Source organism: Seriola aureovittata, chromosome 10 (genome assembly GCF_021018895.1).
Source record: "Seriola aureovittata isolate HTS-2021-v1 ecotype China chromosome 10, ASM2101889v1, whole genome shotgun sequence".
In the NCBI taxonomy this organism is placed as follows: domain Eukaryota; kingdom Metazoa; phylum Chordata; class Actinopteri; order Carangiformes; family Carangidae; genus Seriola; species Seriola aureovittata.
This window is the reverse complement of record NC_079373.1, coordinates 3,863,187-3,890,680: the sequence shown is the minus strand read 5'-3', so window position 1 is coordinate 3,890,680 and position 27,494 is coordinate 3,863,187. Positions and strand designations below refer to the sequence as shown.

General features: G+C 39.4%; 2 protein-coding genes across 2 annotated transcripts; both read right to left on the bottom strand.

Annotated features, from left to right (window-relative positions):
- Nucleotides 1–756: 756 nt before the first annotated feature.
- On the bottom strand, nt 757–18,048 carry smc1b (structural maintenance of chromosomes 1B). The gene is made up of 25 exons (XM_056386250.1): nt 17,850–18,048; nt 17,301–17,489; nt 15,665–15,777; nt 14,628–14,831; nt 12,615–12,853; nt 12,122–12,380; nt 10,874–11,014; nt 10,633–10,715; nt 10,269–10,476; nt 9,838–10,023; nt 9,477–9,668; nt 8,969–9,115; nt 8,707–8,844; nt 8,374–8,484; nt 7,866–7,972; nt 7,215–7,356; nt 6,792–6,937; nt 5,434–5,587; nt 5,061–5,159; nt 4,786–4,942; nt 4,419–4,573; nt 3,700–3,851; nt 2,838–2,907; nt 1,543–1,653; nt 757–1,443 (listed from the first exon to the last, which is right to left on the bottom strand). The coding sequence occupies exons 1-25, from the start codon at nt 17,956–17,958 to the stop codon at nt 1,309–1,311; spliced, it is 3,747 nt and encodes a 1,248-aa protein (XP_056242225.1). The 5' UTR covers nt 17,959–18,048; the 3' UTR covers nt 757–1,308.
- A 289-nt stretch (nt 18,049–18,337) lies between these two features.
- cpa4 (carboxypeptidase A4) lies at nt 18,338–26,632 on the bottom strand. The gene is made up of 12 exons (XM_056387487.1): nt 26,147–26,632; nt 25,258–25,463; nt 24,425–24,506; nt 23,610–23,744; nt 23,324–23,422; nt 22,655–22,756; nt 22,199–22,300; nt 21,549–21,659; nt 21,154–21,244; nt 20,086–20,285; nt 19,470–19,554; nt 18,338–18,795 (listed from the first exon to the last, which is right to left on the bottom strand). Exons 2-12 carry the CDS (start codon nt 25,419–25,421, stop codon nt 18,608–18,610), a joined length of 1,359 nt encoding a protein of 452 aa, XP_056243462.1. The 5' UTR covers nt 25,422–25,463; nt 26,147–26,632; the 3' UTR covers nt 18,338–18,607.
- Nucleotides 26,633–27,494: the final 862 nt, after the last annotated feature.

Sequence of the window (27,494 nt, the reverse complement as noted above, 5' to 3'; positions counted from 1 at the left end):
ACTGAATGCAGTTTAAGTACATTAATTTGTTGACCTTCCTATCATGTTTTTGCCAGTACTTCCCAGCTGTATACAAAAATAATTCCTGCTGATATAATTAATAAATGTGACCTGGACCCACGTATGGACTACTGGACAGGTCCACAGGCTTCCTGGTCCAGAGCCTCTGTATGAAGTTACTGTTCATATTAATTGTTTTAAAGTCACAAAACTCAGTTAAAAGTCTGCTAAGTTAAAAAAAATTCCAAGATACAAAACGACCACAAAACCACAGAGACATAAAATACTCACAAGACATAAAATGACACAAATGACCACAACAAATCTTTAAAAAAAATAGACACAAAACCAGAGACACAAAATGGCAAGTCACAAGCACAGAGATTAAAAAAATGACCAGTCAATAAATGACCACATAGACCCTTGAAGACCTCAAAGAGACACAAGACTATCACAACTCCCACCCAACCACAAAGAAACACAAAACAACCAGACACACTGAATGACCACGCTGAGACCCTTAAAGACCATAAGGAGACACAGAATGCCAAATAACGCAATATCTTTCTGTTTAGGGGTCCTACATATGAGGGGTGGGAGGTCCTCTTACTCATCTATGCTCATTAGCCCTTCGTCTCATAATCCATCCACACTTGGCCCTTAAAGTAAAACTTCCAACTTTCTAGTGTAAACCTACCTGTGACTGGCTTACACCTCGAGAAAATAATATACATCAAAAAAAGACCACACAGCATCTTCACCTCTGTAGATTTAATGAATAGGACACAAGTCAAGCTGAAAAGCATAACTCAAATACAAAACAATTTAAGAAACAATTACTGAAACAAGATAGTAATATATACTAACATGTATCACATTGGAATGACATGGAACATCCTACAGGATAAACAACAACCATTAACATTTAAGCACCACTGTATTTAAGTTCCATCATCGTTCGGTTATTCTTCCCTTGTCACCTCTCAGTCTTGTTATTGACCAAATTTGCGTGTACATGTGGGTTAATGTTAACATACAACCTGCTGATAAGGCAGCTCAGAAATCCAATCAAATGCTCAATACCTTGAAATTTATCACATTGGAATGACATGGAACATCCTAGAGGATAAACAACAAATGCTCAATTTAAACTGATTTAAACTGTTACCCCAGTAAACTGATTCAATGAAATACTACTTTAGCTACTTTGCCTTTATATTTAGTCAAAAGCTACAAACACTTAGAACTGATGCGGCCAATGAAAATAAAGGCAAGAGAAACACAACGATTGCTTCACACAAGTGACCACTAGCTACATGAATCCTGTCTTTTGTCCACTCTCTTCTCCGTGTGAGTCTGTTTCTCATCTTCCCCATCTTCTTCAGCCAGAGGGTAGAGTCGCAGGTCCAGGGTTAGGATGCGGCTGAACATGTGTTCATCAAACTGTGAGGAATACACAAACAATATAGTAACCGCATTGTCATGTAATACAGAAATTAAGAGTTCCTCTACAATTTCCAACTTATCATAAACATTTGTTACATCTGAGTAGACTCCCAGCAAAGCGTCTGCCTTGGAGAAAAACTCCTCTTTCAGGGAGATGACAATGATCTGCATGTTCCCTCTGGACTCCTCCCTGATGAAACTGGTCACCTGGATGCAAACAAAACACCCACACAAGATATGTACAAATACAATCCATGAACGTAACATAGTAATAATAATAATAATAATAATACATTTTATTTAAAGGCGCCTTTCTTGGCACTCAAGGACACCGTACAGAGTTACACAAATTGAGATTAAAAACACATTAAGAAGAAGCAACAATAAAAATGAAATATAAAAATAAAAATAATAGAAAAGTGACAGAGCAATTGGCATCAGATGGAAAAGGCAGTTTTAAACAGATGTATTTGAGTTGTGATTTGAAATGGGGGAATGAATCGATATTTCTGAGTTGGGGTGGTAGTAGATTCCAGAGACGGGGAGCAGAGCAGCTGAATGCTAGTAGGATAGTAGTGCAAAGCTGAACACACAAAACCTAATATAACACTTTAACAACTACATGTATGACATTATACTGTTTGGACATGTTTTTATGTTCCATGAGCTGTGACTTTTATGTCCAACACAGTTTCCCTTGCAAGTGAAATTGATTTCATCGCACAAACTATGTTGCCAGAAAGCCAAAGAGCACTAACTGCTCTGACACACAAATAAATCTATATCTATTAATAGCATATATGGATGTTATTTTTAGTGTATAAAATATCAGAAAAAGTCAAAATCCCCATCACAACCTCCCTTAACTCAAGGTGACACTGGTTTTATCCTATCGACCGTCCAAAACCCAAAGATGATATAAAACAGAGAAAAGTAGTAAATCCGCATGTTGGACAGCATGGAATCAAAGTGTATTGGCATTTTGAATGATAAATTAGTTAAACATGTAATAACAGATGGTTTTGGCCACTTTGTGGCAGCAGGACCACATTGTGAACACAACATTAATATATCATCACTTTTTAGGTTGATATATCATGAGGTTGTTGTAGCCAACAGTTCTTTACAAATCTTTGCTTCGCAAATCCAGCTGTTACAGACCAACATTATCATTGATTTGGAGTCGTGCCTCTAGTCACCTGGATAATCGAAGTATAACATTCACTGTTCTGTTTTAATTTCTACCAACTCCTGAGGGAAATGTCTGGCTCTTTCGCTGCTCTATCTTCTCTTTTAGCTGCACTATGTTCACCAGCTAGTCACTAACTGTGTCTGGCTGCTGTTTGGTGCTAAGCAGGTAGTAGACCAGCTGGATGCAGCTGGAAACTTACCTTGCTGATGTTGGTGTTGTCCAAGGCTGCGTCGACTTCATCCAGGATGAAGAAAGGAGCAGGTCGGAAGCTGAGAGAAATGACACAAACACCAGCATGCCAAGCAGAACAGATATACTCAACCAGTCACATTGGTCTAATCTCAAAGCCACAGCTTATCGATCGTAGATGACTAATGCAACGAGATTAGAAAATGTGGGTCAAGTGCTTCAGAAGGAAACTATCAGTCAAAAGAGGTTAAAAAAAAAAAAAACTTTAACGAAGAACAATTATTTCAGTACAAAAGAAAATAAGAAAATAGCAGCAGCAGAATGGGACTCGGGAGATGTCAAGTGTCTCTTTAGAGGAGAGTTTTTTGCATAAAGTTGACGATGTGAAAGAGGAGAGGATCAAAAGGCTCTCCACATTACAAAGCCTTTACTTTATTAGTCCATTCATCAGTTTAAAAACTCATGTTCATTACAAGCTAAGTACCCCCAGCCAACTGTTATTTTTTCCCCCAAGAAGAAATTAAAGTTTCTGAAAGATATTTCATGGTGTGTCAACAGCTGTGCAGCAATTCCTTTTGTTTTGTTTTGTTCTGAACTTCTGTTGGGGGTAATTATCCAGCTGTCCAGCTCACAGTTTAGGCTGAGGAAACACTGATTTTGTTAAATTATTTTGGGAATCAGGGTGGTAACACGTTAATCTGTCATTAAAGACAAGTTTTTATGATTATTCTACTCATTATGTGGCGCTATTACAGCAATTTCTATGTGATTTCTTTATCTCATTTTCTGTAATTTTCCATCTTCAACTTTTATAATGTGCTGTATTGTGATTTAATGTAATCTAGTCTGTTGTATGGAGCTTCCAGGATTACCTGTGGATGGCAAATACCAGGGCCAGAGCAGCAATGGCCTTTTCTCCACCAGACAGATTGTCCATTGACATGTAGCGTTTCCCCGGCGCCACACAGTTGTAGTTAATTCCTCCGAGGTATGGCTCATCTGTATTGTCTGCACTCAGAATGGCCTGGAACACATACACAGTCTCTTTTAATTTCTTTTATCGGAACCTCATCTTGTCTGTTTCATGTAACTGTTTCATGGCTAAATTATGAAAATGTAAATGAAAACCAGTGGGGATGATGAGATCTGGACTGAGTAAGTAATGCTACTGCCAACAAGCTAGAAAAATATTTAAGAATATTTAATAAGTTCAATTGAATACCATATACTGCCTCAGGCCTTTTTGAGGAAACAAATACTAAAGAAATCAATACTTTTTAAGTCTTATCAATACCCGCAGATACTCTTTAACACCATGTGCAATGTCCAGTATTACTGAGAATTATGTATTGTTCACACAGTTTATGCTTAGCTGAACTCAACAGTGCCTGTTCAATGTTCAGTATGAAGTGCACACATAACCTACTGGTTATTAGGCCAAACAAGTTAGTCAAGTAAAGTTGAGTAAGGCTTATGTTAACAGAACTTTTTACATACATGACAGTGGGGAAGGGAAAAAAATGCAGATGAATACAATAAAAGCAGAAAAACTTGTATGTTTGTTTCTGAGATTGAGGTTTGTTTGCTTCACCTGAGCGCTGCTATTCCTGCAAATTCTTTTATAGATCTGGTCAATAACGACAGACACATGCTCAAAGCACTGGCTGAACAGGTGAAAGCGCCGGGCTTTGACTTGCTCAAACTCCTGACTGCACTTCCTGGCTAATTTGGTGCTGGCATCAAAGGCTGAGTGAGAGGGAGGAAATTCAGTTACTTCAGTTATCATACTCAGTATTATTATTACAACAGGTAGAAATCCCATGTGGGAATAAAAGCTTAAATATATCAAATAAGTGGTTTTGATTGGCAAACATTTTTGCAGAGATTATAGTAGTTGTATTCCACCTATCAAGCATTTAATTTCGAAATTAAACCTTGATAGATGAAAAATGAAATACCTTCCGTCACCCCCTGTAACTTGTCCTTCACCTCCCTCATCTTTTCCAGAGCTTTCAGATTGGGGACAGTGGTGCGATGCAGCACTTCCTCAGTGGATGACACAGACTCCTTCAGCTTCTCTAGGTAAGCCTCCACCTCCTCCTCTCCCTGTAAACTCTGTGTAAAGAAATATTCAGTGGAAGAAAGTGCTTTGCAAATGTTTTGGTACCTGCTGGTCATATGAATAAACAGCACTGAGAGAGGATTAGGATAATGATGAAGCTTGATGTCTCACCCTGAACTCTGCCTCCAGTTCAGAGTAATCAATGACTAGCTGTGCCTCTCTCTCGTAGATGTCCATGGTGGCTGAAGTGCTTTCCGATTCTGTGTCCAGCTGCACAAACCACAAACATCAGTCATTAGGTAACAATGACACCTAAAGTCCTTTCCTTACTTTTTTGGTTTCCTAAAACTAAACTAAAAAGTCTTAGTCTTCATTGCTTCATAATATGGGGATTGCTACAGCGTCTTTTATTAAATTCAAAATATGAAAATTTCAGCTAAAATTAACATTCAGGACATTTCCAAAACTGCACAGCGCTGTGGTTGGAATGACATCAGAAGAGACAAAGAACCATCAGTTGTCAAAGCAGACTTCTTCCCCCTACCTGCACCTCACTGATTTCATTCAGGCTCCCTGACAGCAGAGTGATGGGCAGACCCTGGATCTTGCAGGCCAGCAGTAAGTTGTGTTTGGCCAGACGTTTCTGCTCCAAAGCTGTCTCTGCAGTCATCACCTCCAGCTGAAGCTTCACCAACTCTCTGAGAGAAAGAGAGACAGAAAAAAGTTTGGTACTTTGTTCTGATCTTATTTGTTGCTGGGTATCAGTATTAAAATGGGAGATGAGGAGATGTTTTAAAAAGCAAAATATTTTGTGTCAGCAAAAAAAAATCATTAATACCCTCCCACTTTTTATCAGTACCAGCCTGTGTTATACCCTGCGCTAATATCATATTTCAACCAGAAACTCATCACATTGCAGATGCAAAATTGTATATATATATATATATAAAAAAAAATGTCATAACTCGTCATAATTGAAAACATGGTTGCTTTAAAGTTATGTTTTTACAAATACCAATGATGAAAACAAACTTTCAGTTTCATCAGAAAACATTCACATCCTAGATTAAGTAGTTCTCCAGCATTATTCTTTGTAATAACGGACCACTCAATCCATTCATCAGCAGTAACAGGTTCAAATGTTGTGATTTTACCTATTGGTGGTGGTTATAGATTGTTTACTCCTGGGCATAACTATGTTCAATGTTACATTTAACAATCAACAGTATACACTGCTGTTCATAGTGTCTCTCTCTCTCTCCTCCCCCACCCCCCCTTTCTCCTCTGAACCCAACCGGTCGAGGCAAAGCCTGGAGTTGCCGTCCATCTGCAGTAGTGAGACCTGCCTGCATGCAGGGAAACACGAGGCAGGATGGTGTCCAAACGAATATTCCACATGAACTGAGCAAAAAGTGTGATTGGTTGTGACACAATTTGTAAACAGAAGACAGCATTGTGGGGGAAGTTTAGTGGCGAGCAGACAAACATCAGAAAGAATCTTCAAAGCGGCAGAAAGATACAACTGATACAACGGATCACAACTTCTGGTCAGCACTTTCAGAATAAAGTCAGAGCAGAAACAGAATGCAGAGATTTGTGAGATGGGCCTTTGAGTTGAAGTGACAGCCTTTTTGTCTAGGCAACTATATGCACAACCAGTCATAGTGATTGTAAGGTCAACTAAATCTGTGGTAAGACTCATGATGCAGATCGTGATGCTACCTAAACAGATTGTTATAGGGTCTTTTGGCCAGATTGCCCTCCCGTACAGTATACTGCATGTACCCGTCAGAGGGAAAACCTCTGCAAAAGCAGCAGTTGCAGTATTAATAGTAATGGTAGTAGTAGCAGCAGCACAATAACAGTAGCCACAGCACTAGTGATGTTAGTTTGCAGTGTTACTTGTTGATCTCTTGAAGACTGTGAATTTTCTGGTCCAGCTCAGCTTTGGCAGCGGCCACTTGGCTCTTCTTAGAGAGCAGCTGGTTCTTCAGCTCCATCAGTTTGTTCTGAACTTCCTCCACTGCCACCAGCAGCTTCTCCTCATCCTGCAGGGGAACAGAAACATGCAATGGCCAAAGGTTTGATCTCAGCCAGAGTGTGTCATGCAACATCCAAGAAGTAAATACTAAACCCTTAATTACAGATCTGGAAAGGGATTAATATTCGAGGGGGAGGTGGCTAATCATTTTTGCTATGCTGTTTTGAAACTAAACCTGTCATTCTGCAAAGCATTTGACCCACTGCCACGTTACAAGAGGTCGTCTAACAAGTAAACTGCTGTATATCAACATTAACACTGAATGGAAAGCCTGAGATCATTACCCTCGTCTGCTCTGCAATGGTTCTCTCCTCCTTGTTGATGGTCTCCTCCATTTTGTGGATCTTCTTCTTCTGCTGCTTCAGTTGCTCTTGCTCATACTCAAGCTGAGCATTCAGACGAGCAAACTGACTCTCAAACTCCAGCCTGAAGAGAGAGATGTATGATGCATCAAGGTCTTTATGCTGCAAAATACATGAGAGCCTGCAGACACGCCGGACAAATACTGTAACTGTACAATGTTAGTAAGTATGAAAAACATGGACAAAATTGAAATGCATGTTTGTTGTAATTGTATTTTAGAAAATCACATAGAATTAAATTAAAACACAATAAAATGAAGATTCATATAGAAAAAAGAAAACTGACAAGGAACTTGAACTGAATTTTACTGTATTACACACAGTTGGTGACTAAAGACTTGTAATTGTATTAAAAGGACCAACTAAAACATTTTCTATCATCATTTTCATGGCAATTATTTGTAAATCACACAAACATCCTAAATTTTAAAATATATTATTGGAAAGCTTTGTACCTAATTTTTTAAAAGCTAATCCACCATAAAGGCATTTGTCATAAAATATTCATCACAGGTTTGGCAGGTTGAGTTTAGCACATGTGACAGAGAAAATACTGGTGTGTGGTTGTCATACTGTTTCTTGTCAAGCTCAGTCAGCAGTTTCAGGTGCTCCTGCTCATACTCTCGGATACTGTCCACACCGATCTCAGCACAGAAGTCAGAAAACACCACGTCCTCTATCTGGATACACAGATAATCTACACCGTAACAACCACAAGACTGGGGCTGGTGAAGGATTTGGCTGTTAAGTTGTCCTCTGGCCAAAAGAGCAGGGGGCCAGTGAAATACTCTTATTCAACAGCTGAAAAAATCATTTTGAATTTGGAGTTAAAGAGACATAGGGGCAACAATGCCTTTTTTAACACCTAGTGTAATGACCTGTGGAAATGATGTCAACTCATAACAATGTGTTGAGGCATTATATAATTATCAGGTTTATTTAATGAAATTGTTTAATTATAAGGCTTTTTTATCTTCACATTAATACAAGAAATGTAGAGACTGAGAAATTATTGCAAAAATAAACTGCAGTCAGAATCAACATGCGTGAACAGGATGTTAAGCTCTGTAGACAGACGTACCTGGTCAATCTGGTCTCTGATCTTCTTCATCTCTGCGTCCTTAACACTTTCCTGCTGCATCTGGATCTGAGAGTCCAGGTTTGCTAGTTCACTCTCTATACGAGAAATATCCTGAAAACCACAGCCACAGACAAGGACAAGGAACAATAAATACTGTCAATCTGAAACTGCTCCAGTGTTGTCATGACATATCCTTGTACTAATAATTTGCTTTGTTATTCAATGTTAGTGACATTAATAGTAAAAGTGATAGTGACACATCTGTGGCATTGGTTTACACATACACACACAGTAAGGAAAAGTAAATAAGCCTTTTTTTTTAAAGAATCATACCGCTTGGCATTTGAGGATGGTTGTTTTCCGAAGGTTTTCCAGCTCAGTTTTTGAGTATTTGAGGCGGGTCTGTGCACCCTGAGCCTGAGCAACGATCTGTTTCAGGTCTGACTCCTTCCGCTTCAGCCTCATCAGATCCTGTCATAAAAAACACAGCAGGACTGTTTACTGGGAATTAACTCTTCTATCTGTATACAGTAATGGAAATCAACCAAAATAATTAAAGTCTTTTGGTTACTACTACTTAGATCATGTGACTCACGCGCAGCTCAGCTGTCAGTTGTTCCTTGCGTTCCCTCAGCCGTGTCATGTCCTTCTCATCCCAGCAGCGGGCTTTGTTCCGCAGGTCACTGGAGCCTCCAGAGATCACACCTGACTTTGCAAACAGTGTCCCGTCCAGCGATACAGTCTACAGAAAACACTTAAGTTTAAAATATCTGCTGCCAGAAAAGGCCAACATGTTAGCAAGTAAGTTATTAATTAAAGGCTCTAGTTTGTAATACTAGAAAGGCCTGTTTAGCCTGTAGTGTTCCCTCTTACTTATAGTTTGTATTTTTACCAGTCAGTCAGTGGGAGTTTCACTTAGGTAGCTGTATGCGACTTTCCTTCTCTTTTTTGTTTGTGTAGTAATCAATTTAGTAAGATCTTGTTCAATGTATATTTCAATATATTGTCAGGTATAATTAATGGAGATGGACATAAACTCAAATCGTGACTGAACCAAATAAAATGTGTTGTACTTTTGTTGTTACGTGCATGACTGAACTTACCTTAAGGCGCTCCTGCCTGTCAAAGGCCACACTCCGAGCTTCTTTGATTGTCTCACACACCAAGGCGTTGCCACAGACAAACTGAATCACTCTTCTCAGCTGGGTGGCACCTGTGGCAGTATTACCCTGGACAACATCCACCACCATCTTGGCACCTGGCACCTGCCGCAGTCGCTCATTCAGAGGACTTACCTGGGCACACAAGAGTGATGGTTATCATTGACGCTAGGTACTGTAAGCATGTGTACTACTCTGCAAAGGGAAACAAATTCTGCATGGATTCAAAAGCATGTCTTGAGGTTTTCCATTTTCAACCACACAAAAATAGTCAGGACTCACTTTGGAAACGGTTTCAACTTACATCCAAGAAGTCAACGGGTAGGAAGGTTTCAGGTTCGACTCGCTCCTGCTTCATGAAACAAATACATTCCCGGGCCACTTTTTCTGTGGCCACCACAATAGCATTCATGTAGCGGCCAAACACCTTGGTGACAGCCAGCTGGTACTTCTTATGGATGGGACTGCACAAGTCAGAGAGACGACCATACTGGAAAGGAAATGTAAAAAAACTACTTCAGAATTTCCACAGATTAAATGAAGAAAATGATGTATGATATTGCCAAACAATTGGTTGACATTTCTTTCAAATTATGCAGCCAGACTTTATGACTTTTATGAAAGGATCAGAAAATGCACAGTTTCTTTTTATTTGTAGGGATTGCTAGCTTTCAGAAAACTAAATTTAGGCTTGAATGATATAATTTCTCCTCCTACTGCCTGTCTGTCTCTTACCACAGTGTCAGGGTAGAATCTACGGAGCTTCTCTAGCAGCTCTTTGCGCTGCAGCTGGCGTCTGCTCTCCTGGCTGTCCACACGGGCGCTACCCAGCTCCTCCAGCACCTGACTCAGCTCCTGGTTCACCTCCTCGCTGCGCTGGCGGCCCCGCTGCAGCTCTGCATTCAGACTCTGCTCCTGCTGTCGGTACTCCTCGAGGGATGACCTGAGAGACATACCGCTTTTATAACATACACTCAGTTTCCTTCTGTGATTACATCCTAATGTCAAAGTATTTAATTTGTCACTGATAAGTCAGTCAGGGAGAGTCTGACAGGTTTTCACTAGCTGGCATGAGGTAATAGGAGTTTACACAACATACGTGCATGTCTTGGTGTACTCCTCCAGCTTCTCTGCTCTACGTGTCAAATCTTCCAGCTGACTCTGGGTGTTCCTGATGCCGACCTACAGCAGACAATGTTACAAGTGTGGTATAATTAAGGATATATTCATCAGATTCAGTAGTGTGAAACGTGTGATTTTTTTCACCAGCTGTTCAGTCTGGAATATTTATGAACTTGAAAAGATGTGTTGTTTCAGCAGAAATGTGTCTCCTACAGTACCTCCACTTCCTTCTTTCTGCGCTGGTCGAAAGCCAACTTTTCATAGTCTGCTCTCACTTCCCAGTGCAATTTCTCTGCCTGCTGGCTGAGGACAGCCCCCTGCTTTCGGGCCAGCTCCTTCAGCTCTTTGTATCGCTCTAACTGTAGCAGAAATACATCCAAAAACATGATAAGGACATTACAACAATGTCACTTTTTTGCTTATTTGTCCCCAGTGCTTTCAAGCTAGCTGCTCGACTAAGCTATCTGTTATTTAATACCAATTAAGACAAACCCCCCCCCAAAAAACAAGACAAGAACATGAAAAAAATGAAAAGAAACCGACTTTTATTTAGACACGGAAGTTCATTTTCTACCTTGTGAAAATATATGTGGCAAAAAATAGCATTAACTGTGAAGAAATCTGTGCAGTGTTTCCTCTACATTCATTTAGCAGTAGCGACCCGCCACTGCTAAATCATAGCCGCCACGCCTTCAAATTTCTTTCTTTTTTTTTTTTTTTTTATTGTCGCAAATGCACCACCGCCACATCTCTCCACCTTCACAGCACAGCCTGTGTGATGATGAGCGCAACAGCGGGGGGAGGGGAGGAGAGGGAAGGGAGGGAGGGAGTGGGGTGGTTGGGGGATCCTATTGGAGTTAATTACTCGCGAGAGCGCGGCCTTGAAAGTGACATCACGTCAGGCACCAGGTCAGAGTCAGAGAAGTGTAGTCGTGAGGAATAAGGCAGCGAATTACCGGAGAAAAGGTAGACTTATTAGCCAACCCAGTGACGCTAACTTGGGTAAACTAATTGATAGCATTAAGCTAATATCTACATGTCATTATGTATTAACTGCTGACTGCATTTTCAGATGAGCTTGTTCAGATACTTCTCTAAGAAGAGAAAGACAACAGATGAAGAAGACGCTAGTCAGGTAGCATCATAAGCCTTTTACTAACTCGTAAATGATGATGTTAGGTATAAAATAGTATTTTAATGTTCACACTTGTAATCAGATGTGATGTGAATGTAAAGCATATAACGCTGTTAGCGTTACGTTACTCACACTTTTAATGTAATCTTATTGGACAAGTAACATTAGACAGGGAGGAGTTGTTAAACAAAGTGGAGGAGAGCAGAGCACAGCAGCGGGAGAGCTGGGTGAAGGTGCAGGAGAGAGAGATGAGCCTGGGTGCAAACTTTGCCACTGACTCTACCCCTGCAAAGGAAACACTGCAGTGATCAAATAAAATATACACACACACCTGATCCTCTTCCAGCTCAATGTCCCTCCCACGGGAGGCTGCCTGTTGCTGTTGTTGCTTCTCATAGTTCCTCCAGGTCCTCTCCAGTTCAGCAATCTCCTGCTGACCCTCTGCCAGCTCCTGGTTTTTAATGGCAAACAGCTTCTGACTCTTCTTCAGGGCATTACGGACCTCCTCAGCCTTCTTCCTGTGGTGGGATGTGTTTATCTTGGCTTTGATGTACTGGGACCGAGTCTGGGATAGGATGTGCTCCTGGGAACTGGGTGGTAGAGTTAGAGGAGGCTTGGGTTAATTCTATTCAATGGCAAACTTGATGGCATATGCCACTTCTTTAGTTGTACATAATGTTAGTTTGAATCAAAGGCTTGCTTATTAAGTGTCCTTACAAAGTGAAATCTGAAAATAAAATAATTTTTCAGAGAAATGCCCCTAAAAATAAAGTCAACAAATACAAAACCCTTCTTACAAAACTCTCCCACACACAAAAACACACCGGATCTCCTTCTCAATGTGCTGCTGCTCTCTAGTGAGGTGTCCATGCTCCTTCTTGTTGGTTTTGACCGTCTGCTCCCAGTTCACCAATTTACTGTTCTTTGCAGCTGCAGCCTGCTGTTTCTCCCTCAGGTTGTTGCTGAGAGCGTTGACGCCCTTCTCATTATGATAGAGCTCAGCCAGGCTCAGCTGGAAGCAGTTATGGTGAAGCTCATCCACCAGTGCCTGGTACCTCTGGGCCTGGAAAAGAGAGAGGTATGGCGGGGGAACAGTCAATAATGCTCAAGGGAAACTGATGCCACTATAGTTCTGTTGATGCTAAACAGTCCATGATGCTATTCCTGTGAGCACATATACATCAGTAATTTAGGACTACATGACCTTATTCCTGCTGCTCTCTCCTTTATCTGCATCAACAGAGAGCATGGGCCACATCCCAGTATGGAGGCCAGCATGGAGCCCGATTAGAGGAAGAAAATTCTAATCATCACGTGGATTTCTGCTGCAGCAACTGCAGTATTGGGTAAGCTATGATTCTCCTACAGCAAGAATTTTCTTTGCCCAAACTGATGAAGTAGTGAGTATATACTGTGTGCTACCAGTGAACATTTTAGCTGTATTTTACCAGCAACAGTAGTCTGAGAAATTCAGGCATCAGATGAAATTACATTTTTTTTAATCAGACATTCTGATAATATTTCTATTTTCATTATCCGTTAATGTCTATATTCTAACTGAATCGATTAATCATTTCAATTTTTAAAATGTCAAAAATGTGGAAAAAATTTCCAACACAATTCCTAAAAGCCTGAGATGAAGACTTCATATTGGAAATCATCACAAGTAAGATTGGGAACTACAGTGTTTGGCAATTAATCTATAATCACAAACAGCTGGGAATTAATTTTCTGTAATTGCAGGTTTTCCCACACACAGAAATACTTGGACGGCCCACCCAGGTATATTTGCAAACTCGATTTGACATTTTATTTTTGTATGTTTTTTAATCCATCAGAATGACGCCATCTGCGATGGATTAACTATTCTCTATACTTGCTCCCCTGTACCACGCTCTGCTAACGCGCAAAGACAAACAGAAAAAGAGAAGAGAAAGAGAAGAGAAAGAGGGACAGAGGGAGACGCATGGTATTACTTTAGAAGACGCGGACACGGTGGATATTGAACGGACACTTCTCAATTCCAGTCAGTGGTCAATGAAGCTGAAGCAGAGGCAGCAGGTCCCAGTATGGTAAGAGCAATATGTCACTGCATCTTTGTCACTGAGTAATATTAAATGAATGCAAATGTTGTGGTAACATTCACACATATTTCTTGTTGGTCACTACATGGCCCCCCTCACCACAAGTATTTCAGATCTGTGGGAAACACTGAATTGATCAGTTTATTAAACTGTGTTCTACTGCAGAACCTACAATGATAATGAGATGATTCAGGATCTGGATCTGATCACAATGTCAGAAAAATTGAAGACCATCCAAAATTCAAGAAAACATGGGAAAAGTAAAGCAAAACATTGTAATCGGTCACAAACAGTTGCTACTGTGTGAGAACACATACACATTTAAAAAAAATCTGCAACAGGTTGAAGTTCGTGTCAACTCGCAGAATTTCTATCATCAATGACTGTGATCAGATGGGGTGGGGGTGTGGCTGGTGATTTAGCAGTGATCATCACCTCTGCAAAATCAATTTCCTGTGGGAAACCCAGACACTGCATCACACCAACCGTACCTCTGGTTCTGTCCAAACCTCTCCAGCATCTGATCACAACACAGGCCAAGGTCCATCAGGAGCTGTGGTGTTAGTGATAAAACTCTAGCAGCATTTTGTGTTCGAAGTTGGAAAATGAATACAAGCCAGCTACTTTCAGCCAGAAGCTTCACTTGTGTAAGGTTGGTTATGAATGCGTCTGACTGGTAACATTGTTGCAATGAGGGTGTATGACCCTACTGGTTGACAGACTCATTATATTCCTCTTTTTGTATAAACTTACCTCTATTTTTTCCTGGGACACTTGCTTCCTCTCAACAGTGGCAGATTTCTTCTTGCTGAAGTGAAACTGTGTGTCCTCTTTGGCCTTAAGCAGGGCCTCTTTCTTTCTGTCGTACTCTGCAGCGTACTCTTTCGACTGACTGATGAGCTCAAACATCTTGGTCCTCTCCTTTGGGTCTTTCAAAGCTATGGACTCCACTGCCCCCTAGTGAGGAGCATAATGATTAACAGACCTTTTTTATGTAAGGCATTATTACAACCAGCCTTTACTTATTGCGCCTGTTTCTACACATTTTATGTTATTTGTTAATATAGTGTTATTTAACTGTTAGTTAATTTCATCATGTCTATCATTATATGCTACATGGAAAGAATATCACGTATATTTTTCAAACTGTTTTCTCTGCAGCATTAAGCAGTATGGCGCTTAATTACCCATTTCAAGTGTGGGGGTTTATTTTTTCAGAATGTCCTGAGTCAAAGTGTTTTTCTTTTACATACATTCACCTACAGAGGTATGTATCCACAACATGAAAGTTTTCAGACAAAAAATAAACTGGTAGAAATCTACTTAAAATCCCCTATTTAGCATTTGCAACCAGAAAATAAAAATTTAATGGATGATTTATAACACTATCAGCAGATATATAGACATTTTTAAGTGTTTATTAATGTATAGTATTTGTCAATAATTCTAACTTCCAATATAAAGACATATTTTCAATCATTAGAACTGTGTTTTACATTTTCCTCAGTTATCTGTTTAGACAGCAGCCTTCACTTATGTGTGCCCACAAGAAGTTATACTTGTTGACAAATACTTACATCTGCTTACAACTATATTATTATGCATTTTAAATCATTAAATGATTGCTGCTTATAAAAGCTAAGTAGGATCACTTAAAGTAAAGTATTAAATACTTTAATACCATCCATGTAATTTCAGCATACTTTCATGTTTAACTGAACTAATGTCAAAACAAGTCCTAAATATCTAAACAGTGATACACATTTCAGTGCAGTCCCTCAACATTTTACCTGGAACACCAGACAGTTTCGAGCTTTGGTCACAATGCCAATCTTCTCGAGCTCCTCCACATACTTGGCGAGAGTAACATGCACACCATTGATGCGATACTCCGAGGAGTCACCTGAAAAATCCAATGAATGGCAGTTAAGACAGATTTCACCAAAAACTGACTGATGCATTTATTCTGAGGAGAGATGGGAATCAGACTTGAATGTCACAACCAATGCAGAATTTTGGTCAGACTTGTTGCCAGACAGTTTGTTAGCTGCTATTTCTTCACAGCAAGACCTGTGGAGTATGCAAAGAACTTGGACCACATTAGTAACTTGCTGAAAGGGGAAAGTACAGTCTGAGTTTGAGACTTTTTTGTTGAAGTTTTTAGGCATTGGTTAACTACAGCAACTATTAAGGGGTATACATGTGCTAGGTCAAATGATACAAAACTTGTTTATTTAAAATTATACGTAGTGGTCTACAGTAACTAAGCACATACACTAGTATAAGACAGAAACATGTGACTAACTTATGAAATGTGACGTTTTTCCAGTTATTGCGTGTAATTAGACCTTGTCAGTTTTGTGTTAAGTAAATAAGATTGATTAAGCTTTAACTTCTCCCACAACAAAACTAACAGTGGGAGAGATGTCAATCAAGTTCAGTCTGTACACGGTCAAACAGTCCTGACAAAAGGTCTGGATCAGGACAAATACGATAAGTTAAAACACCTGGGGTTGGACCATGGGTGTGCAGGGTCAAATACTGTAATAAAGTCAAATTAGCTGCACCTAAAAATACCTACAATTAAAAAGTTGCCTACACTATGATGTGTAAATATTACTAATAATAGACTAATGAATTATATTTCTATTTAACACTCTGATAGGGGGCATTGTGCATAACGAGTACTTTTACTTCTGGTTCTTACATACTTTTGCCTCAAAATGCTAATACTTCCTGATGCATTTCAGTGTAACTAGCAACTAATTTCATTACCAATAATCCCTCCAATTATTTTTGAATGAATTTATCAATTAATCATTTGGTTTTCAAAAAAATAGTTAAAAAACAACCATCAACTTTGCACTTGACTTGACACCTTCTAAAATATCATATTTCGTTCAGCTACAAGTCCAAGACGAAAAAATATTTAGTTTGATAAATGACAAAAAAAAAAGTTGGAAATACTGTCATTTGTGAGGATGGAGTCTGAAAAATTTTGTCACTGTTTCTGTATTTTTGATTAAAAATAACTGAAAGGATTAATCGATTATGAAATAGGTGCCTATTATTTTTCAGTCAATCCATTTATTAATTCAGCTGTAATCTTTACATTGTGGTATTATTGCTTTTACATTAGTAAAGTAGTAAAGTATCTAAGTATGTGTACCTCTTCTACCACTGATTATATCCATTAAGGATTTTACATGTATTCCACTTGTCTTAGAAGGGGTTTAGGATTTATGTTGTGCTCTGACACATTGTAGTTTCAACTGACCTTTTCTATATAATATGAAGCCTGAAAACTTTAACTTGATTTCTGCATTTCCTCCTTAAAAACGCATTAATGTGGCGTCAACTGATGACTAACCTAATATACAGTCTAATCTGATTCAAACTGATTTAAACTCTTCAAAGACAACTCACCGGTGATAGTCCGACAGAAGACGGTCTCCTGGTCCTCATCATCGCAGTACCGCATGGCGACCCGGGCAGTGTCGGACACAGGCTTCCCTACATGGGCTCCGTGAACAAGGTCTCTGAGGTGCTTCACTCTAAGGGAGGCAGCCCGCTCCCCCATGGCGAAGCTCAGGGCGTCCATCACGTTGGACTTGCCTGGTTTGATTTGATATGGTTAAACTTTCTTTGCATCACTCATTTGAATAAATCAATTAAAGGTACAATATGTAACACTGACGACACACGTCTTTAAAAATGGGTACTGCAGTAAAAATTCAAAACACAAGAGTTGTCTGAAATCCCTTTAAGAACATTCTTTTTAATTACACTATATTGAGTTCACAGCATTATTCAGTCATTTACACATAATTAACTTAGCAAAAAGAGGTATAAACAAAATTATATCAAGCTAACAGAAGTTTGACTGCTAATAGGCCCCATCTGTGAGCATCAGCTAGCTAGCTTTAGTTCTGAGCTGGACAAGTTGACTACGAAAAAAAAAAAAAGTTCACTTACCAGAGCCGTTTGTGCCAATTATACAATTAAATTGCATGAACGGACCGATAACTTGGTTCCCTCGCCATGACTTAAAGTTTTCGATATCAATTTGTTTCAGGTAACCCATTTCGAGGTCTCTTTGGCTGAAGGGATTCAAGCAGCTAACTCCTGCGTCACAGTCATCAATGGTCGGCAGGTCAAGACCAGAAAGAAGCGGGAAACTGAGGTTGTTCCTCCACAGGAAGCACAACACACATTTCAGTTCAAATTAGGGTCTAGGCCTATTTAAAGACCAGGCCCATTTAAATTTACTATAGAAACACCAAGACAATTAAGTAGATTTTATTAAGTACTTTTTAAGACGAAAACTCAAGTAGTAAGTAAAAGCACTGATTTCATATCTGAAATCTCAACATTTTTGATGGAATATTAAATATATATATATATATATATATATATATACTGTCATCCACACTGCACAAACCACACATACATATTGTCAGTTTTAACATATTTTAATGGTGTAATTAGTTAGAAATGAAAGACTGTGAAGGGTGCCAAGTAATAACAACAAAAGTAAATAAATTAAAAGTGAGACTCAAGTGCCTGTGGTCCATGCAGGTCAGCCATGAGTGAAACACATGAACACAGAAAGATAAAAAAAAGTTCTGAAACAGGGAAAAACAGGGGATTTGTGACTTTATTGGTCAATATAGAAGTCAGACATCTGACAACTTAATCATTTATAGTTTAGCCTCCATCCATGGTTGTAGCCATCAATAAGGATGGTCACGGACGTACTCCATAATGTGTTTCAGGGCCAGCCAGGTCTCGGAGGCAGTGGGGATGATCTGATTGGCTGGCAGGATGAAACCATAGCGACCGGTGTCCCTCAGCTCAAAGGCAAAGGAGTATTTGATGCCCACATTGTAGGACCAGTCAATGCTGCCGCCACTAGCTTGATCTAAGAGAAGCAGACAAGGAGACATGACAGTCATACTAGTAGTTTTAGTGGCAACAGTGCTAACGGTAATATTAAATCTAATATTAAAAGTATTTTAAATAGATAACACTTTATATTTTACTTTGTTTGATTAAGGATGATCTTTTAGTTCCAGGTTTTATTTACAATGGTGGACATATTCAAATCTTTTACATAAGTAAAAGTTGGAAAAGTATTATCAGCAAAATGTACTTAAAGCATCAAAAGTAAAAGTACTCATTAGGCAGGATTGCCCCTTTAAGAATGTTAAATCAATGTATATACTATTATATTATTGGTTTATTAATACTGAAGTGAAATGTGGAGTCGATGTTATCTTTTTATACTTTTGTGTAGTTTATATACTGTACAGGAATGCATCATATTTGTTAAATATTCATATTCATATAAAAGTAAAGTAAATAGTTTTTGCCCGCTCTAAATTAATGCAGTTGACCAAAAAGTACAATATTGTTCTTCAGTGTGGTGATGTAAACGTAGAAGAACCCAAAAGCTGTGTGCAATACCTGAGTAAATGTACTCAGTCACTTTCCACCACTGATCATTTATCATGAGTACATCCACACATTTCAGTAATCTGTAACTGTTTGAGTTCTTATGGAGTGATTATGAGCAGAGATGACAGAGGTACTTACAGATGATGTTGCAAATGCTTCCAACCTTGTACCTGGTGCCGTAGAGAGAGGTGAGTTTCTGCACTGCAGCTCTGCCGACAGAGTCCTACAGGAAGCAAAATAAAAAGGACATAATACTGAAGTTAGGAGAAGAGATAATACTGGAAAATACCAGATAATACTGGTGCAGATAGGAAAAGAAAGAGAAAGAAAAAAGTCTGTAGAGTTGAACTTTTAAAGTTTGTTACTCTAAAAATACCCAGTTCAAATGTTCAAAAAGAAAATATCTGGTGAGGCCTTTCCAAGGCTGTAAACACTTAAACTTAATTACATGTGAATAACTATAGGACGATGGGTCCATTAGGCAGTTATGTTAATAAACTGTGTAAACTTGAAGCAGAATATTGATGAAAAAACATTTACCTGGCTGAGATGAGAGATATAATTTGTCAAATGTTGTAGCGATGTGTTTATAATTCATCAACCCCAAAGAAAATTATTTGAATTTTCAGCTATCAAACTTTAATAAGGGAAGAAACTGTGATCCCCAGTAATAAAGTTAAGGGTAGGAGAATACAAAAATGTAAATCTACATCATCGACTTTCAACAGCCTCCTCACAGTTTCTCCTCTCTTACCAGCTCAGGCTGATGGGGCACGTTTCTGCAGGAATAGCCGTAGGGGTACATGAGCAGCTGGGAGTAGGCGTGGACAGAGATGAAGGACTTGAAGTTGCCGTGGCTCTTGATCAGGTTCACCACATTCTTCACTTCGATCTCAGAATGGGCAGAGGGGCCGTGGTAGGAATCAGAGCAGGGATTCTTGCTGGCACCGGGACCTGAAGGGAAATGGGGAAATTGAAACATATCGTGAGGCGATGAGACATGTAACAACACAGAACGCACTAACAGATGGCAGAAAGCAGCAGGATTTCATGTGCAATCCAAGACGGCTCAAAGTACATGACACACACAATGTTACATGTACACATACTGTATATACTACATATTAAGCCACTTCATGAAGTACACGTGTAACATCTAATGCAATCCAAGACAAATGACTGAATTATACTCAGAGGTGTTTCTAATATTTTCATGTATGTAAATGAGAAGCTCAAAAAATTAGAACCAGCTCTCAATGTAATGTAGTTCAGACAAAACCAGCTGTATTTATGAACATAATAATAAACATATAATTTAATTTACACATTTCTGACACCAAAAATGTAACTTTATTATCCTTTTAAAAAAGGTAGAATTTATGACTGAGCTGTTGTATTGGATTGCAACATATTTTACGCATGTACCTAATAAAGTGGCAATTGGGTAAGTGTTCATATGCTGTGTCCTAAACAAAAAGATTTCACATTTGTCTCACAGGTTCTTTTAAATTGATCTTTTTTCATAGCAATCATCATATGTATTTTTTAAATGTATTTTCTTATATAGAAACAATGATTTAAAACTTAGAAGCAGCTGAAGCTTGAATTTTTTTCATTTTCTTATAACATATGTAAACAAACCAAGACCGAAGTCTGTGTAAAGAGGAGGCGTTTATGTGTTACCCTCAAACAAATGATGATGAATGTGGCAGGTTTTTTCTGTATCTATATCTGCGAAATACTACAAAGTGGGTTTCTCTGTCTACTTAATACAAAAACAAATTTATACAACACAAAGTTTATGAGTCTCTTCTATACTGACCGCCAAAGCCAGCGTCCCAGTTCCTGTTGGGATCGACTCCACGGCACACAGAGCCTGAGATCTTGGAGCGAGTCTTACGCCACATACGGTCCTGTACATCAGACAGCTTCAGTTAGTATGCAGCATCATTTTCCTTCTATGATTTAAATTGTACAAGCATTTTTATGCAGCTGGTGAATTGCATGACCCTTACGTCCTTCAGATCCTGCCAATGTGAAAATAAACCTCATTCTGCTCCTGCATGGTTCAAATTACTGGTTTCAACAGTAGATTGCTCTGACTACCATGGCTCCCTCTCAAAATATTACACACAACACAAAAATGACATTTTCATAGTAAAACAAAAAGTAAGTGTGAAGATGATGCAGCTGTCCCATTGAGTGGTGGTGACGTACGTTGGTGTGGGTGTAAGCATAACCGTCAGGGTTGGCCAGGAGCAGCATGTAAATGTCCATGGTGTTCAGGAGGGAGGTCAGGGAAGAATCTCTGCCGTAATCAGTGGCAATCTAAGCAAGAACACAGAGCGATGAGTCACAAAAAGAGAAAGCAATCTGTCATATCTTCTGCAGTTTAACTGTCTTTAACTGAGTCTAGAAACAAGAATAACAGATGCATTCATATACAGTGAGTGGCTTTTTGGGAGTAGGTGTAAGTAGCTGTTGATTTCTTGTCAACATACCATTATAAATTGTAATTATTATTAGGGTTGCCATATTTTCATTATCTGTTCATCTGCTGATTATTTTGTCTATAAAATGTGAGAAACTGGCCTGTTCAGATTCCTTGTTTTGTTCAGCAAATGAAACTAAAAAGATATTCAATTTACAGTGAAAATGACAAAGAAAAGATGGAACCAGAGAAAGTTTGGCATTTTTGCTTGAGAAATGACTGAAATGATTAATCAGCTGTCCAAAAAGTTGATTTTCTGTCAGTCAGCTGATCATTTCAGCTGTATTTACCACGTTGCACCCCTCAGACCCTTTTTTCTGATGGTTTCTACCACATACAAATTCAACGTAAACCTTATCCTGCCGACACGTTGTACCTTGTTGGCCGTCCACACTCCAGTAGCCTGAGACACCCATTCCCTGGAGTGGATTCCTGTGTCGATCCAGATGGCAGGACGCTTGTTGCCGCCAGTGCTGAACTAAACACAAAGTAAATGTTAATTAAAATCCAAAATATTTTTAATACAGTGATAAAAAGTGATAAAAGTGTGAAAAATGTCATCTTGTCATCAGTCTTGAAAACTAAATTCCCCTCAGCGGATGTGTGATATACTGATGAAGAGTTAAACTGGTTAAAGGAGTAGCTACTAGTTAATGTGTACTTGCAGTGCTAGATGTATGTAAACTGCTGTGTAAAATCAAATCCACACCTTCATTGTGACTGATGTAGCTTTATAGCTACATCAGACCTGTGGTAACACATTTCTTACAGAGCATAGACGGGAGGTACAAACACATGTGATGCTGTCTTGTATGAGGTGTTGTTATCCTACCTTGAGCACATACATTGGCCTGTTCTCGTAGGATTTCCCAATTTCCTGCTTGGTGACCAGGTTAGGGTGCTGAGCCACCAGGGTGTCCATCCAGCTGTAGATCTGTGAGGGAGAAAGTTTAATGTATATTTGTATCTAAGGCAGGGGTCAACAAAACCATGGGCTAGTTGTTGTTTCTTTCAGCTGTTCACTGTATTTAAGAGCAGCTTATGTTAATATCCACTGACAGAAACGTGCAGCACTGAGGAGAGTCTCAGGCAACTGTCAATCATTTTGTTTGACCAAAGAAACTTTCTTGAGCTTGACTGAAGAATTAGAATAGATACTGAGCCCTGCAGCGTTACAACGCCACAGTAGCTCAACTTGATTTGAAATCACTGAATTTTCACAGTAAAATGTTGAATTTTTACATTTTTTCTGCTGGACTGGATGGAGCTGAGCGTCAGCCATGTTTTAAGTTTGAAGAGTGTCAACTTTTCTCTATCTATTATTTTGATCTAAGCCACAGCCAAAGCCTCTCTTTGTGAATCTGGTTCCCAGGAGTTAAGTCTTGTCGTGCTTGCTTCGCTTCATGTGTCATTAATCAGTATTTTGGATACCGGACTCAGTTTGATATGAAGCTAAAATGAGTTTTGATTACGTGTTTGTGTTTGTGTGTGAATATCCTACTGTCTCCAGACGATGATAGGCTCCAAAGTTGAAGCTCCTGGTGCTGCGCTCCTTCATCTGGTTCTCTGACATCTCAGCTTTCTCTGCATCGAGAACCTCCTGAATGTGAAATGAAATATATCTAATATTCAGCATTGTAATCAGTTTATTCTCAGAATCAAATGAAAAAACCAAGACGCTATAATTAGGGACGCTGGGACATAAGACACTGATGAATCCTCTGAACCAGTTTGACAGATAAGTATCAGCGTGTGTGTTAATGAACTGCACTCAGGGAATCACAAACCTGAAGGTTGTCAATCATGACAGTGAAGGGGATGTTGTGGGCATGGAGGTACTCTTTCACAGAGCTCAAACTGGAGCGGGGCACACGGATGTCGACAGGAAGCTCAGTGGAGACTGGGTGCAGCCAGAAGTCCAGCTGGGATCAGACAGACAATGAGGAATCAGACTGGACTCACAACACCAAGAAGTACCAAGTGTACTGAGCAGAATGGTTATTTAAAAAAAAATCTCTTCTCAAATAGATCCGGCCGCTTCATTAACTTCAGTACGTGTGCAAATGGCAAATAAAGTTACATAACCTTGAACATCCTATTGCAATCTTTATCACAGATCTTTCCCACTGAGTCAAAGCTTCAAAATTCCCCACTACGAATCTAAAGTCAACTAAAACAAACATCATCTCAATTTAGAGTCTGTTGCTGTAAAATCTATTGTAGACGTGTATTTATGATACTAACTTCCAAAATCTGCTTTCATTTATGTTTTATAAGACTGAGACATTTCATAAATAGCACAAAACAAGAGGAAAGGTTAATCCCTGGATTGTCTCTGCACTGAAGGGTGAACCGTGCAACATCAGCCAGGCCACTGAGAGCACCCGACTCTCTGACATGAGGATGATTCCGTTAACCTTCAACCCACATGAACTCCCGAGTGGATTATTTCACGCTGAACTTGGTTTCGCCTCCTGCACTTCTCTGAGTTTCATGAGAAAACTGTTTGGCACAAGCAGCTGAGAAAACTTGAGTGTAGGTGTTTGCACTGTATCTGTATGTGTATCTGTGTGTGTGTGTGTGTGTGCGTGTGTGTGTGTACCTCCCACTCCTGTTGGCTTTCCAGAGCCTGCAGGAGTTGGATCTCTTCCTCAGACTGCACATTGACCCTGATGACCTGATCACTGGAAGAAAATCATTTCAGTGTCTGAACATTATTATTTATATGATTTTATATTATTTATATCCTATGTTTTAGGTTGATGCTCTTACTCATGACAGTCTCAGTTAGAGATTGTGATTTAATTCATAGCTCACCAATATAACAAGAAATTAATCGCATGGAACAGATAGTGCTCAGACCCATGACTCCCACTCCACGCTCTGTATTAAGACTATAATCAAGATTTCATCTTTCTCTAAACATAAAGCTGAGTAATAATCTACCTACAGTATTAATACCAATGCACTTGTTCAACTTGGGTAGTTGTTTTACGTGTTGAACAGAAGGCGTTTAATGGAAGAAACCCCAACAAAAAATAACAGTATCTTCAAATGAAATGGCAGACTGAAATTAATGCCCAAATGAGGCTGATTCTGGGATGATAGTTATTTTATTTATGAGAAAATGTACTGTATAATTCCAGAAACACTCATACTGTGCAGTCACGTTTTCTTGTTAAATTTCTATGGAGCATCTGCAAAGTTTTTACACGTAGCAATTTCTGACTGTTGGAGATGTGGGGTTGTAGATATGTTGAATGGAGTTTCCTTTATCATATCAGTAACACATTAGAATTATAAAAGAAAGAAAAATGCCATCATTAAATCACAAAAACTGTTGGAATTTCAATGTTAAAGTTAAAAGAAAAAGAGTAAAGCCAGAGTAAAAGCACTGTAGCTGTTTCTTCCTGCAGTGTGCACAGATAAACTCACCCAGTGAAAACCCTCGCGGCCTGAGCCGCAGCCACAAGCACAAACACCAACCAGAGGCCTTTCATCTCGCCTGTATGTCCGGAGCGTTCAGGAGCCACGAGTGTGTCAGGCCTCAGTTCCTCCGGTCTCTTAATATCATGAGCAGACAGGTGGACTGTTCCCATGCAGGAGAGTTAATCCACTCTGCTGATAATGACACAGCTCTCCTGTGTGGAAAAAAGTTATTTTGAATGACAAACATGCTGAATAAACTCAGTTTAATCTGCCTGGTGCTCAGCTGCAGATAGTGGCACTTTACCCAGATGTTGTACTGACTAGTCTCAGTATGTGCAGGGCTGTGTGGGGTAAAGGTGACAGACATCTTTTAACTTTAACTTTTAGATATTCCATGATTTAAACACTTCTAAACCCCGACCAACTGGGTCAGAAATGTCCTAGGCTGGATTTGAGCTCAGCAGTTATAGCGCATGGATAGTGGTGACAGGCTGCATGTCTCTATGAGATGTGAGGAGTTTGATTTTTTTTTTAAAGTGATGATTCATGCACTGACTGAATTCGACAGTTTTTGAAGTAAAACTCATGGATATTTCACAAGAAAGAAGCAAAGATTTGAGCCATAAAAAATAAACATAATTTTCAAAAGCAGTAATATATGTTCTCTTTTTTATGAACCTGTTAAGATTTAACTTGTGACCCCTCAACGATTCAAACCCCTGGGTTGGGAACCAGCACTTCAGGAAAGAGCTTACACAAAATATCTTCCAGGACTTTTAAGGAATATTTACTTGGATGAAACATTTTGTCAGCATGTAATATTTTTTGGAAAGAGTAACTTAACATCTCATGAAAAGCTTGTTTTTGCTGCTCTCCAGTGGTTTAACTAACTCACCTTGCCGCTGTGATGTACAGGTGTGCCACAGGAGCCTGTGACATCACTGTCAGGTGTGATTACAGGTGCAGCAGAGCACACTTCTGACCACACACCTGAAACTTACCAGAGAGGGCATGAACAAGCAGCAGTAACTCCATCCTTCTCACACATTTGACATGTTTCCTCAATAGCAGACAATTCGAGATAAAATAGCAATCAGGAATTAATACATTTAGCAAGATTTAAAGCTGTAAAACAGATTAGCTCAGATCTGATCAGTGTCTTTGTATTTGCAGTTTCCCATACAATGCGCCTCAAAGTATGCTGACACCCAGTTCCACAGCGGAAGACCCTTTACATCCACAAAGCCAGATCCAGACAGAAAGTTTGGTGTGCAAGAACTATACTGGCCTGCACAGAGTCCTGACCTCAAACCCCATCCCTGTCGACCCTTTGGGATGAACCAGACCTTGTGGCTGCCTGCGGGAAAATCCCTGTAATCAGGTTCCAAAATCTGGTTGAAAGCCTGAAACCAGAAGAGTGGAGGCTGTTAGAGCAGCAGGTTAACGACTCAGAATGAGATGATCAACAGTCAGACTGTGACAAAATTAAAGGGAAAACTTAAAAAATAATAGGAGAAACCCATCCACAATCCCCATCCACAGGAGAGGAGAGGTGACTGAATGATTTGATGTGTGTGAAAATGATGAGAATCATATGCTCTGACCTTCACAGTCAGATGATCTCAACCCAACCGAACACCTATGGGAGACTTTGGATTGACGTGTTGAACACTGCTCTCCACCACCATCATTACAACACCAAATGAGGGGATATGTTTAGGAGGAATGGTGTTCATCCCACCAGTATGTGTTCAGACACTTGTCCGTACATGTGAGTGTGATGTTCAGGTGTCCACATATGAGATTCAACAAACGCTTGCTAGTGGACACAGTAACCAGAAGGTGGCAGTGCACTACCACTCTTCCATAACAGGATGCCACACAGCAATAATAAACCCCATTATAACCACAGTGAGTGACATCAGATAATAGAGGCTGGAATTACCCTGAATCTTAAATTATTGATCACCCACTGACGCTTTTTTGTCTGGATCAGTGTCATTATTGGAGCTGCTGAGTACGAGTGTGTGGGGGCTATTTATAAAGCTACACTATATGACTAGAGCTGAAATGACTGGCCAATTTATCGATTGGTCGATCAACAGAAAATTAATCAGCAACTATTTTGATAGTTAATTACTTTTTGGAGTCACTTGTCGAGCAAAAACACCAAGGATTTCCAGGTAACAGCTCCTTAAATAAAAATATTTTGGGTTTTCTCTGTTTTAGTGAATATTTTTGGG